Source organism: Aquarana catesbeiana, unplaced genomic scaffold (genome assembly GCF_042186555.1).
Source record: "Aquarana catesbeiana isolate 2022-GZ unplaced genomic scaffold, ASM4218655v1 unanchor114, whole genome shotgun sequence".
In the NCBI taxonomy this organism is placed as follows: domain Eukaryota; kingdom Metazoa; phylum Chordata; class Amphibia; order Anura; family Ranidae; genus Aquarana; species Aquarana catesbeiana.
This window is the reverse complement of record NW_027362529.1, coordinates 8,293-22,355: the sequence shown is the minus strand read 5'-3', so window position 1 is coordinate 22,355 and position 14,063 is coordinate 8,293. Positions and strand designations below refer to the sequence as shown.

The 14,063-nt window shown below is 42.9% G+C and overlaps 1 protein-coding gene across 1 annotated transcript; it reads right to left on the bottom strand.

The window, feature by feature from the left end:
* Window positions 1–6: 6 nt before the first annotated feature.
* LOC141121315 (uncharacterized) lies at window positions 7–13,786 on the bottom strand (the record flags this gene model as incomplete). The annotated part of the gene is made up of 9 exons (XM_073611085.1): window positions 13,414–13,786; window positions 13,171–13,289; window positions 11,390–11,492; window positions 9,101–9,196; window positions 8,124–8,575; window positions 5,403–5,523; window positions 4,765–4,869; window positions 3,958–4,062; window positions 7–715 (listed from the first exon to the last, which is right to left on the bottom strand). Coding segments are annotated over exons 1-9 (1,844 nt in total), but the record flags the coding sequence as incomplete, so codon positions are not given.
* Window positions 13,787–14,063: the final 277 nt, after the last annotated feature.

The following is a 14,063-nucleotide window of genomic DNA, read 5'->3' as shown; positions in this document are numbered from 1 at the left end:
AACCGCTTTCCACATATCGAGCACGAATATGGCTTCACCCCGGTGTGAGTCAGACGATGTTTGGCCAGAGTCTGTTGCAGCCTGAAACTCTTCCCGCACTCGGAGCACTCGTGTGGCTTCTCCCCGGTATGCATCATGTGATGTTTAGCGAGACTTTGTTTTAGCGGAAATCGCTTTCCGCATTCGGAACACGAAAACGGCTTCTCGCCCGTGTGCGTTTTGCGATGTCGGACGAGCTGCGACTTCTGTACAAAACGTCTGCCGCAGTCAGAACAGGAAAACTGTAATTCGCCAGTGTGGATTTTTTGATGGGTTTGCAACTGGGAATTATAAAGGAAACCTTTCCCGCATTCGGGGCAGGAGTATGGCTTCTCTCCCGTGTGACTCATCTGATGCCGGACGACACATGACTTCTGGATAAAACATTTGCCGCAGATAGAACATGAAAATGGCTTCTCACCGGTGTGGCTTTTTTCGTGTCTCTGAAGAATGGTCCTATTAGAACAGAGTTTCCCACATTCGGAACAGGCGTACGGCCTCTCCACTGTGGAAGTTTTTCTATTTCTGCATGGACGCTGTGATAGATCTGCATGGTGGAGGACATGTGGTGTGTGGTTTGGGGTAATGGCTGTTTCTTCTGCAGAATCTGAAGTGATGCCATCATCCCCTGAGCTTACAGGACTTTCTTTTATTCGGTTTGCTCTGAATTGTCTCTCTAAGGAAAACAAGCAGCAAAAAATGTTAAAGTGGTTGTAAACCTCAGACATGAAATAGGAACAAAGCATATCCCTCTATAGTGTGTACTTGTCTCAATCCAGAACACTAAGCGTCATTTCTGTCTGCTGCTTCCCTCTGCTATCTGCATGAGACACTTCTGACATGTTTTCCTGACACCAAGAGATAAAAAGGTGACAGCACACAGCCTGTGATTGACAGCCCCAGTTCTATTCCTGGGTGCTGTGTGAAGGGGGGGTGTCCCTTCCCTCCAATCAGCTCTCAGAGATCTCCTTACTGAGCTCTGCAGAGTGTAACCTTAACTCTCTGCACCCTGCTTACTGAAAGCTTAGACAAGCTGTATAAATTATAGACTTTGAACAGATGTAGAGCAGATAAACAGGTACAACTTATGTAGAAGGAATTGTTTCATCTCTGTGTATCACCTGGGGATATGTAAGGGTTTACAGCTTACTTTACTCCAGTCACCCCTTCAGTCTACAGTACTGAAATCTCTTACATATTTCACATTTTAATGACTGCCGTTTTATTTTTATTTTTTTACATTTGGTGTTGATTTCTCGCTATGACTCCACTAAGGAGTTTTCATTCGTTTCCTGTCCCTGTGACACCTGTAAAAAATATATATATATATATATATATAGGAGGAGTGTGTTGTACCGCAGTTCTTAGCCTTTTCTGCTATACTAAACAAAATCTATTTTTGGTCTTATTCCTGCTAGAGAGATTTCCTGTCACTTCCTGTCTTGACAGGAAATGAGGGTAAGTCCCCCCAACAAGGCAATATAGAGGTTCCCCAGCATAATTTCCATACATGTAAAGCCACACTATCTTGTCAAGGCCTCTCTGATAAGTGAGGTTCCTAACTATAAACCAGGGGTGTCAAACTTAATTTCATTGTGGGTAGCAGTATGATTGCCTCAAAGGGCTGGTTGTATTTGGAGTACATTATGTACAGAGTGCAGAGTTCAGGATTATGCTGCATACAGGATAATGATGCATACAGAGTGCACAGTTCAGAGGTGCACTAAGTACAGAGTGCAGGGTTCAGAAGTGCATTACATACAGAGTTCAGGGGTGCACAGATTGCAGGGTTTAGGGGTGAGCTACATACAGAGTGCAGGGTTCCGGTGTGTGTTACGTACAGAATGCAGGGTTCCGGTGTGTGTTACGTACAGAATGCAGAGTTCAGGGGTGGGTTATGCACAGTGTGCAGGGTTTAGGGGGGAAGGGAAATAAGTCAGAGTGCAGGGTTTAGGAGTGCATTACGTACAGAGTTCAGGAGTGCGCTACGTATGGAGTGCAGGGTTTAGGGGTGCGCTATATACAGAGTTCAAGGGTGGGCTGCACACAGAGTACAGGCTTTAGGGGTGCAATAAGTACAGAGTGAAGAGTTCAGGAGTGCATTACTTACAGAGTTCAGGAGTGTGCTATGTACAGAGTGCAGGGTTTGGTTTAGGGGTGGGCTACGTACAGAGTGCAGGGTTTAGGGGTGGGCTACGTACAGAGTGCAGGGGTTCCGGAGTGCATTAGGTACAGAGTTCAAGGTTCAGAAGTGCGTTAGGTACAGAGTTTGGGGGTGAGCTATGTACAGATTGCAGGGTTTAGGGGTGGGATGCGTAGATAGTGCAGGGTTCCAGTGTGTGTTACGTACAGAATGCAGTCCAGGGGTGTGCTGTGTACAGAGTGCAGGGTTTAGGAATGTGCAACTCCAACCCCCACCCCAAAGCTTCCTTGCATCTCTCTCTCCTACCTTGCCCGGCTCTAGTACCTCCCCTGTGTATGCGGCTCTGCCTTGTCTTTCAGGGAGATTGTGCTCTCTCTCAGATTCTGGAGATCTGTCCCTGCCGTGAGTGCATGTAGGGATCTGTTAGTTCTGGAAGCCACTGAGAGCAAAGCTGTCCCTTGTAAATATAAAAGGCTTCTGTGTTTACAAGTGACAATGGGGAGAGGGAGCAGAGAGTTAGAGCCGGAGGCGGCGAAATAGAGTTCTGCCACGCTCTGGCTGCAAAACTGGGTGCAAGGTCCACATGACAAGGCTTGGCAGGCCAGATTTGCATGCCCTTGTGTTTGACATATGTTCTGTAAACTGTGTCAACTATAACAGCCATCAGTTCTCAACTATAACAGCCGTGAGTTCCCAACTATGACAGCCGTGAGTTCCCAACTATGACAGCCATGAGTTCCCAACTATGACAGCCATGAGTTCCCAACTATGACAGCCGTGAGTTCCCAACTATGACAGCCGTGAGTTCCCAACTATGACAGCCGTGAGTTCCCAACTATGACAGCCGTGAGTTCCCAGCTATGACAGCCGTGAGTTCCCAACTATGACAGCCGTGAGTTCCCAACTATGACAGCCCTGAGTTCCCAACTATGACAGCCGTGAGTTCCCAACTATGACAGCCATGAGTTCCCAACTATGACAGCCGTGAGTTCCCAACTATGACAGCCATGAGTTCCCAACTATGACAGCCGTGAGTTCCCAACTATGACAGCCGTGAGTTCCCAACTATGACAGCCATGAGTTCCCAACTATGACAGCCGTGAGTTCCCAACTATGACAGCCGTGAGTTCCCAGCTATGACAGCCTTGCACAAACCGAGAGCTGGCTCACCTGGAGGCTGCCCTTTCTTCCTTAAAGGAAAAGCAACACACCAGAAGCCCAACATCACTCAAGGCAGAAGAAAACCCCATATGTATGTCTGCACCCAATCCAACAAAGCAACAATAAGAACCGCTCAGATCAATTTAAAACTAGCAAAAAGTCCCCAACAGAGAGACAGGTGGCAATACGATGATAGAGGTTTTAATTCTTCCCCTCCCTACATTTAAAACAAAAGAAAACATTTTGGCTGGAATAGGGCTTTAGTATGGCTGCACAACAAAGTGAGACCTGCAAGGAGGTCGGGGGCTCCTGACTCCCCCACTGGACACATAGTGTCTCCCCATTACTGTCTACTGACAGAGGAGGGGGGAGAAGAAGAGATTGTTGTAGTGACTGAACAAGGAGAATCTGGGACTCTTCTCTGGATTTAGTGTTTATTACTCACCTGTGCTGATCTCTGGAGGGAATTTCCTCCTCTTTACATGGATCATCACCCATCACATTTGTCTCATGTTCTTCACTTATTCAACTACACTATGTAAACCAACACAGTAGGATGAATACCCAATAGGGAGTACCCTAAAAGTGGATATGTTATTCGTATTTATACTCACCTGTGCTGATCTCTATAGGAATGTCCTCCTCTTTAGTTTTCACAAGTTCATTTTCCTCCTTCTCGGATTTAATGTCTCTCTGAGTGGTTCTGGTGTCTCCGGAGTCTGTGAACAAAAGATGAGAATGAAGCCCCTTGAATATGTAAGGAGGGATCCACCAAAAATGTGTCGGTAGGGAAAGACTGGTCACGTCTCTTGCCGGTAATGAGGAAAAAGTGCAGAAATTTTCAAATTCGATCAAAATTTAGAAATTTGGTTCAGCAGGGACCAGACGTATTTCCATCAGTGTGTGGCCAAACACACTTGAGGAACACTTTTTTTTTTTGATCGGGGGCTGCAGCTGCTGATCCGTGTATTGTTGCAGCAGCATATGCCACTGTTGGAATACAATGCCCCAGTGAAGAGCGATTCCTCCATCCACCTCGTTTGTGTAAATGAACAAATCTGCCCGCTGGATGAAAAAAAAAAAAAAATTGTCCAGCTTAATAGAGGCTGATGTCTCCTGACTCCCCCACTGGACACATACTGTCTCCTCATTACTGTCTACTGACAGAGGAGGGGGGAGAAGAAGAGATTGTTGTAGTGATTGAACAAGGAGAATCTGGGACTCTTCTCTGGATTTAGTGTTTATTACTCACCTGTGTTGATCTCTGGAGGGAATTTCCTCCTCTTTACATGGATCATCACCCATCACATTTGTCTCATGTTCTTCACTTATTCAACTACACTATGTAAACCAACACAGTAGGATGAATACCCAATAGGGAGTACCCTAAAAGTGGATATGTTATTCGTATTTATACTCACCTGTGCTGATCTCTATAGGAATGTCCTCCTCTTTAGTTTTCACAAGTTCATTTTCCTCCTTCTCGGATTTAATGTCTCTCTGAGTGGTTCTGGTGTCTCCGGAGTCTGTGAACAAAAGATGAGAATGAAGCCCCTTGAATATGTAAGGAGGGATCCACCAAAAATGTGTCGGTAGGGAAAGACTGGTCACGTCTCTTGCCGGTAATGAGGAAAAAGTGCAGAAATTTTCAAATTCGATCAAAATTTAGAAATTTGGTTCAGCAGGGACCAGACGTATTTCCATCAGTGTGTGGCCAAACACACTTGAGGAACACTTTTTTTTTTTGATCGGGGGCTGCAGCTGCTGATCCGTGTATTGTTGCAGCAGCATATGCCACTGTTGGAATACAATGCCCCAGTGAAGAGCGATTCCTCCATCCACCTCGTTTGTGTAAATGAACAAATCTGCCCGCTGGATGAAAAAAAAAAAAAAATTGTCCAGCTTAATAGAGGCTGATGTCTCCTGACTCCCCCACTGGGCACATACTGTCTCCTCATTACTGTCTACTGACAGAGGAGGGGGGAGAAGAAGAGATTGTTGTACTGACTGAACAAGGAGAATCTGGGACTCTTCTCTGGATTTAGTGTTTATTACTCACCTGTGCTGATCTCTGGAGGGGTTTCCTCCTTCTTACATGGGCAATCACCCTTTGTCTCAAGTTCTTCCACTTTAATATTAATCTTGTCTGCTCTGGTTTCATTATCAATAGGATTTCCATCCTTCATAAAAAAGAAAAATGGTAAACTATACATACTAAGCTTACTAAATGTTATCAATCAACAGACCAACCTAAAGTGTGTACACTAAAAATGTGCTTACTCAACCCAATCAAGCATTTGAATACACAAACTTCAAAAGTTTCATGAATTTTTTTCTTTTTTTAACCACTTCGGCTCCGGAAGGTTTACCCCCCTTCATGACCAGGCCATTTTTTTGCGATACGGCACTGCATTACTTTAACGGACAATTGCACGGTCATACGATGTTGTACCCAAACAAATTGACGTCCTTTTTTCCCCACAGATAGAGCTTTCTTTTGGTGTTATTTGATCACCTCTGCATTTTTTTTAATATAAACAAAAAAGTGCGACAATTAAAAAAAAAAAATATATATATATATATATATATAGTTTGTAGACGCTTTAACCTTTGAGCAAACCAATTAATATATGCTTATTGGGATTTTGTTTACTAAAAATATTTAGCAGAATACATATTGGCCTAAACTGATGAAGAAATTTGATTTTTTACATTTTTTTATTGTGTATGTTTTATAGCAATAATTAAAAAAAAAAAAAAAAAAAAAAAATAATATATATATATATATATATATATATATATATATATATATATATATATATATATATATATATATATATATATATATATATATATATATATATATATATATATATATATATTTATTTTTTTTTTTTACTTATTGCTATAAAACATACACAATAAAAAAATGTAAAAAATCAAATTTCTTCATTTCTTCATCAGTTTAGGCCAATATGTATTCTGCTAAATATTTTTAGTAAACAAAATCCCAATAAGCATATATTAATTGGTTTGCTCAAAGGTTAAAGCGTCTACAAACTATGGGATATTTTTTTCTTTTGTATTAGTAATGGCGGAGATCAGCGACTTATAGCAGGACTGCGATATTTTGGCGAACAAATCGGACACATATTGCAGTGATCAGTGCTAAAAATATGCACTGTCACTGTACTAATGACACTGGCTGGGAAGGGGTTAATATTAGGGGCAATCAAAGGGTTAAATGTATGCCTCTGGGGTGCTTATTTCCTATGTCGGAGGTGCTTTGACTAGGGGAAGGCATTGATCCATGTTCCTTCTTAGCAGAAACACAGGATTAGTACCTTCCCTTCTGACAGAAGGGCAATCTGCCGTGTTTACATAGGAAGATTGTTTTTCTGCCTCTGTACTGTGTAATCGGCGGGTGCCGGTGGACATCAAGTGTGCGATACCCGCTGCTGGGCTCCCGCTGTGTGGAATGCGCCCCAGACCCAGAAGTGTCAGAAGTACGTGATCTGGAGCAGAGCGGCCGCCCTGCCGTGTTATATGTGGAGTGGTTGTTAATTGGTTAAACTATGTCCCATGTGTCCCACTGGTGGCTGATGTTTTCCTGTCTTTTCTAGCCAGTGTAGGTGTTGCATAACCCCGATAGTAAAGATGACTAAATTTGCTCTGTGTCATGTGATGCATGATAAAGAAAAAAATAAACACTTATCTATAGGGGGTATCTCCCTGTCAGAAAAGAAAGTTTGCTGAGTGTTAGGCTGGCCATACATTATACAATTTCCCTTCAGATTTACCAAAACCATATGAGGTCAAACCTAAACACTTTGTTTGTAATCAGGCCGGCCCTTGCACTACATAGTTAAAGGACAATCTAAAGGAAACTGAACAAGAAAATTGTATAAATGTATGACCAGCTTAAAGCGCTAAGCCCCTCTATTGAGGCTGACCTATCTCCTGCGTGAGCTCTGGGCTAATAACCGGCATTCTGTCCAGGCTGCTGAAAGGTGAAACTGCCAATAAATAAAGCCTTTTATTTTCTTTCATGTAATCCTGACAGCTCCATTGACAGTAGTTTGAGTCTCTGTTAGAAGCACCGATCTCATGCAGGAGATAGGACAATCTCCACAGGGGCCTTATGCCCTGTACACACGGGCGGACTTTTCACCAACAAAGGTCCGTCAGTCTTTCCAACGGACTTTCGACTGACTTTTGTTGGACTTCCGACGGACTTTCGAACCATGGACTTGCCTACACACGATCACACCAAAGTCCGACGGATTTGTACGTGATGACGTACGACCGGACTAAAATAAGGAGGTTCATAGCCAATAGCTGCCCTAGCGTGGGTTTTCGTCCGTCGGACTAGCATACAGACGAGCGGATTTTTCGATAGGAACTGGGTCCGGCGGAGTTCCGACGTAAAGATTTTAAACATGTTCCAAATCTAAAGTCCGTTAGATTTTCGACAGAAACAGTCCGCTGAAGGTCCGATGAAGCCCACACATGATCGGATTGTCCACCGGATTCGGCTTGTCGGACCAGTCCGATCGAAAAGTTCACTCGTGTGTACAGGGCATTACAGCTCAACATCTCTGCTCCGACAGGGAGAGAATACAAGTAACCAAAAATATCAAGTAATCCTCAAAGATTGAAAGGTTGTATTTTTATAACAATTCAAAGTGAAATTTCAGGTTACTACAGATGCCTTTTAGTGTTTTTTTTTTTAAGATCTTCCTCTCCTCAATTATTTTACAAAACCTTTAGTCCCCTCTACCTGATCATGGTGAGGGATCTCCTGATGTTCCTGGTAAGGGATCTCCTGATGTTCCTGGTAAGGGATCTCCTGATGTTCCTGGTAAGGGATCTCCTGATTTTCCTGGTAAGGGATCTCCTGATGTTCCTGGTAAGGGATCTCCTGATGTTCCTGGTAAGGGATCTCCTGATGTTCCTGGTGAGGGATCTCCTGATGTTCCTGGTAAGGGATCTCCTGATGTTCCTGGTAAGGGATCTCCTGATGTTCCTGGTAAGGGATCTCCTGATTTTCCTGGTGAGGGATCTCCTGATGTTTCTGGTGAGGGATCTCCTGATGTTCCTGGTAAGGGATCTCCTGATTTTCCTGGTGAGGGATCTCCTGATGTTTCTGGTGAGGGATCTCCTGATGTTCCAGTGTGGAGTCCCGGGAATACAGAGGACGGGGACATCTCTCTGGGGTATTTCTGGATCCATCTGTAGAAAACACACATATGATGCCATAAATATAATGATGTTATATTTGCAAGTGTTGGATGGTGTGAGAAAGACCTCTGCCAAGATGTGCGTCCTTATAGATGCAATTGAGATTCACCCCCCCTGACGAATGCTACTGAGAAAGAAAAAACATTTTACAGTATTTGACAGTTACCCCCAGACAAAAAAGGACATAGGAGGACATTTTCTTTTTTCTAGGGACAACTGTATAACAGAGAATAGTCCTCACTTTGGGAGAATTCCTCTCACTTCCTGTTGTGTCTCTGATGCAGGAAGTAAAGGGAAATTTCTACAATGGTACACAAAAGCAAAGAAATAATCTGGCAGGGGTTTTAACCTATTCCTACTCTACCCAAAACTAAAGAAAAGTTTTGGTTACACATTAACTTTGGAGTTGTTCCCTTCCCTCCACTCATTACCATTCAACTATTCTTTGTAAACCAACACAGCCGGATGAGAAGCATCCTAAAAGTGGATGCGTTTTCCGCGTTTAGTTCTACTCACCTGTGCTGATCTCTATAGGAACTTCCTCCTCTTTAATCCTCACATGTCCTTCTTCCTCCTCCTCAGCTTTGATGTCTCTCTGAGTTTCTCCAGGGTCTGTAAAAAAAAGAGGAGAGTGAAGCCCCCTGGAATGTGTAAGGAGGGACCCCAGAAAATGTATGTGTGGGGAAAGCACAGGTATATCTTTTCTCTATGGAGAAAGACTGGTCACATCTCTTGGCGGATAATACACGACGTGATATGAAGAGGATCGCTGAAGTCTTAAAGTGATACTAAACACACAATGTTTAATCTGCATTGTCCCTTCTATGTCTGTATAGGGATGATGGCACTGTAATTATCTTTAAAAAACGTCTAAGTAACTTTTTCCTAATCGATATCTAGCTGTCACATGACCCAAATTTTTCCCAGCCTGTCTGCAGGGAAATAGTGGCAGGAGGAACTTCTAGTCCTCTGCTGTTGGTCACATGTTAAAAATAAATAAAACATAAAAACAGCTTTTGAGATGAGGAGTGAAAAATAAATAATTAATATCACTAAACTGTTTTAAATTACAAATATACATTTAAAATCAAATCTTTATTATTTGGCAATAACATGGTGTGGGTGGATTGCTGCCAGCCATACATAGTATAGATTTTCTGCAGATTTTTGTCTTCAGATTTACCAAAACCACATAATATGAGGTCAAACCTTAATGCCGCGTACAGACCATCGGACATTCCGACAACAAAGCCGTGGATTTTTTTCCGACGGATGTTGGCTCAAACTTGTCTTACATACGCACGGTCGCACAAATGTTGACCGAAATTCCGAAGGTCAAGAACGTGGTGACGTACAACACATACAACAAGCCGAGAAAAATGAAGTTCAATAGCCAGTGCGGATCTTCTGCTTGATTCCGAGCATGCGTGGACTTTTGTGCGTCGGAATTGTGTACACACGATCAGAATTTCCGACAACAAGTCTTCTTGTCGGAAAATTTGAGAACCTGCTCTCAAACAGTTGTTGGCGGAAATTCCAACAGAAAATGTCCGATGGAGCCTACACACGGTCAGAATTCCCGACAGCAAGCTCACATTGAACATTTGTTGTTGGAAATTCCGATCGTGTGTACGCAGCATTAGAGTTTCAATTTGTATGCAATCAGGCAGGCCCTTGCGCTACATGGTTTTGGTAAATCTGAAGACAAAAATCTGCAGAAAATCTAATAGTGTGTATGGGGCTTTAGACTAACAGAAAGGAGAAGCCTCCACCAACCTACATGTAATACCCCACCCCCACTGTGTTTAGCTGGTTAGTGCTCAGCGCAGAAACTCACTGAAAACTGAGCATGTGCAGAGTTGCCACCACAGCTGCAAAATCCTTAGCTGACTCGGGGACATGAACAGAAGGTGGAGACAGCGAGCCGCAGGATCAACCAGGTCTTTTGCAGAATACAGAAAACGAATCTCATAGTAACTGAGTGAGTATGAGCAGCATGTAATACACCATTTATTGATAGTTTTTTAACGATGTGGGTTTAATGATAATTTAAGCTGACCATACGCTGAACAAAATTTAGAAATTCAGATAAGCAGGGACCAGACATATCTCGATCAGCGTATGGCCATCCCCACTCAACTGGAAACTATTTCTTAATCAACGGCTGTAGCCACTGATCAGTGTATTCTGACAACAGCAGGTGAGGGATTCCTCTACCCACCTCTTTTATTTATATGGAGAAATCTTTTAGGTCTTTTTTCACTCAGCAGGCTGATTAAAAACAAGTGTATGGTCGGCTTAATAGAGGCTGATGGCTCCTGACTCCCCCACTGGGCACATACTTTCTTCCCCATTACTGACAGAGGAGGGGGGAGAAGAAGAGATTGTTGTAGTGACTGAACAAGGAGAATCTGGGACTCTTCTCTGGATTGACAAAAAAAAAAAACAAAACAAAAAAAAAAAATTCGCCCATGGGACTTTAAATGAGGTGTCCATGATGATCACAGGTAAATGAATGTAATAGTATGAAAACTATCAAAGTTTATTAGAATCATTATCATCCAATAAAGGTCATACATATAGATGGCAATCTATATCTCAATCTCTGGATTGAGACTGCATTCACATCTGAGGGATGCAACGCGTTTCGCATCAAAGTAGCTTATCTACCTTTTATTGGCACTGAGCCAAGTCCGTTTTTGCAGGTTTTTTTGTTTGGGGTCCCATTAAAACACAGGAGATTGTTTTAGTGATTGAACAAGGAGAATCTGGGACTCTTCTCTGGATTTAGTGTTTATTACTCACCAGTGCTGATCTCTGGAGGAATGTCCTCCTCCTTACATGGATCATCACCCATCACAGGTTGCTCTTCTTCATCTTCAGCTTTGACAACAATCATAACTTCACCCTGGATAAGACAAAACACATTTTTATGACAAGAATACCTACATAAAGGAATACCTACAAAAAGATCGGGACGTCAGGCAAATGACAATATCCACAGGGCAATACTGTTGATTCATGTACTCCACAAATGAGCTATCTCTTGTCATTGGATATTCAAAAAGCCTATGGCAGTGATGGCGAACCTTGGCACCACAGATGTTTTGAAACTACATTTCCCATGATGCTCAACTACACAGCAGAGTGCATGAGCATCATGAGAAATGTAGTTCCAGAACCTCAGGGGTGCATAGGTTCGCCTTAACTGGCCTATGACATGGATTCTTGGCGATACCTCCATTACATTCTGAAACGCTGGGGCTTTTGCCTCAACTCCCTTCAGTTGGTAGCATCGTTCCCACAATAGTCTCCTGGCTTACATAAAATATGCCAGTTATCAGTTTGCCCTCTTATGAGTCAACAGGTGCATGATGCATGGGTGCCTCCTTTTCTCTCTGCTCTTTGCTCTAGCTATTGAAACCCAAGCTTAAATAAGACTAAAACCCAAATATAAAAGGTGTGGATATAGTGGGTCTCCAAATAAAATCTGTTTGCAGATGATATTCTCCTTTTTTTAATCACATTCCGACAAATATCCACACCTAAACTTTTTACGAATGTTGGCCCGTTTCATACGAATTTTGGGCCTGGAGGCCAACCAGCAAAAATCTAAGTTCCTAACATAACCATCACCCAGCCTGAACTGAGCCAACTACACTCCATAGTCACTTTTTCTTCTTAAACACCACACCACTTACCTTTTTTAGGAATAAACCCCCAAAAATTGCTTAGATAACCTCTATAAAGCAAACTGCCCCCCCTACTGTTAACTCATTTGACTTGCTGACACGTTGGTTTGGTTTGCCATGGTTAGGCAATGTCACTGTGGGGAAAATGACTATACTTCCGAAAATATTAGATCTTTTTAGAGTACTACCGGTTCCAGTTCTGGCTTTCTACAATCTGGTTTCTCCTTCTGCCCGGGTCTCCCTATGTGTCCCTTTCCCCTGTACTGCTAGCTTACCTCCTGTCCTTCCCATCGGCTGCTATGGATTGTTTCAAGGTGGAGAATGGGGACGGGGAGCAGTAAATATGTCATATGTACTGGCCCCTCTCTTTCCTAAGTGAGCACAGTGAGTGATCAGTGTATTTTGGATTTAGAGGGGGAGCACAATGCTTTGCAGGCTACTTAGAAAAAATATAATAAGTGCATATTTTTTTTACCTGCAAAAAAAAAAATGTGCATTTACATTTTTTTTTAAAGGTGAACTTACCCTCTAGGACATCCTGAGAAGATAGCACATGCTTGTTATTCTATTCTAGGCATTTGTCATACTACCAGTCTTTTCTGAAAATATTGTTTTTTGAACTCTATTATCTAAGGCTGGGTTCACACTAGTGCGAACTGGATGTGGGTTCTCCGCATCCAATTCGCAATAGCAGGAGATATCTTCGCTGCGGCTCCGGTGTGATTTGCACAGGAGCCCTGTGCGTCTTTTGGTCCATTTCAGGTCCGAATTCAGCCAAAAATTCCTGTTGTAAGTCACTGCGTGTTCTAATGTGAACCCAGCCTAAAGGTTTAAATAAAAAAAGTAAGAAACTCCAGAAATATCATGATTATTAAGACGCTTGGTTCCATCTACCTGATCAGCCTGAGAGATCTGAGGTTGTTCCTGAAGGATCTCCTGATCCTCCTGTGTGGAGTCCCGGGAATACAGAAGATGGGGACATCTCTCTGGGGGATTTCTGTTACTGGATCCATCTGTAGGAAACACACACACTGGCTGAATACATTGTTTCTATGTCTTTATATCAGAGGATGTGTGTATCTAGGTGGATCCTCAATACTCTTCTCTCCTTTACAAGAAATTAAAGTCTCCTCTTACCCGGTGATGTGAGGGGCAGCCGATTCTCCATCATGATTTCCTTCTCCTCCCTTAGCTTGCACTTGTAAAGTCCTGTAAAAGCTTAGTAACGCGGCATCAGACCTGGACATAGTCCAATCAGTAAACTCATGTGTATTTCAGGGCTAAATTTGTTTTTGCAAGAGGCTCACGCTCCCCCAGTGCTGGGAAGGAACCCCCTTTTCTCATAATAAGAAGACATTATTACCTCCTCCTCACTGGACACACACTCTCACCCCCTCCAGGAAGTATGTGAAAACCACTACAGCTGCTAACTTCCTCCTTCTCTGGTCTACAACAAAATGGCCACACATCCTGTGTTCCGTCAGATTAGGCGACCCATCAGATTTTGTAACGGAAGTGACGTTGCGGCACGGGCATCTTGGTACACCTTGCACTTGCCCACACTAAGCCTACAGTCTGAAGTCGCCAAGCGGACATCTTTTTACACCCACTGAAGTCTTGCATTTCACACTTATTTTTACCAGTAAACTCAGCTTATATCGTGAAATACAGTATTTAGAAACCAGTGACACTGTTTTGATGTTGAATTTTAAAAGCAGCGGCAAGCCTGCTGATCTCACACATTTGCTGAACTGACTGAAGATCGCTGCTTTTAAAATTCAACATCA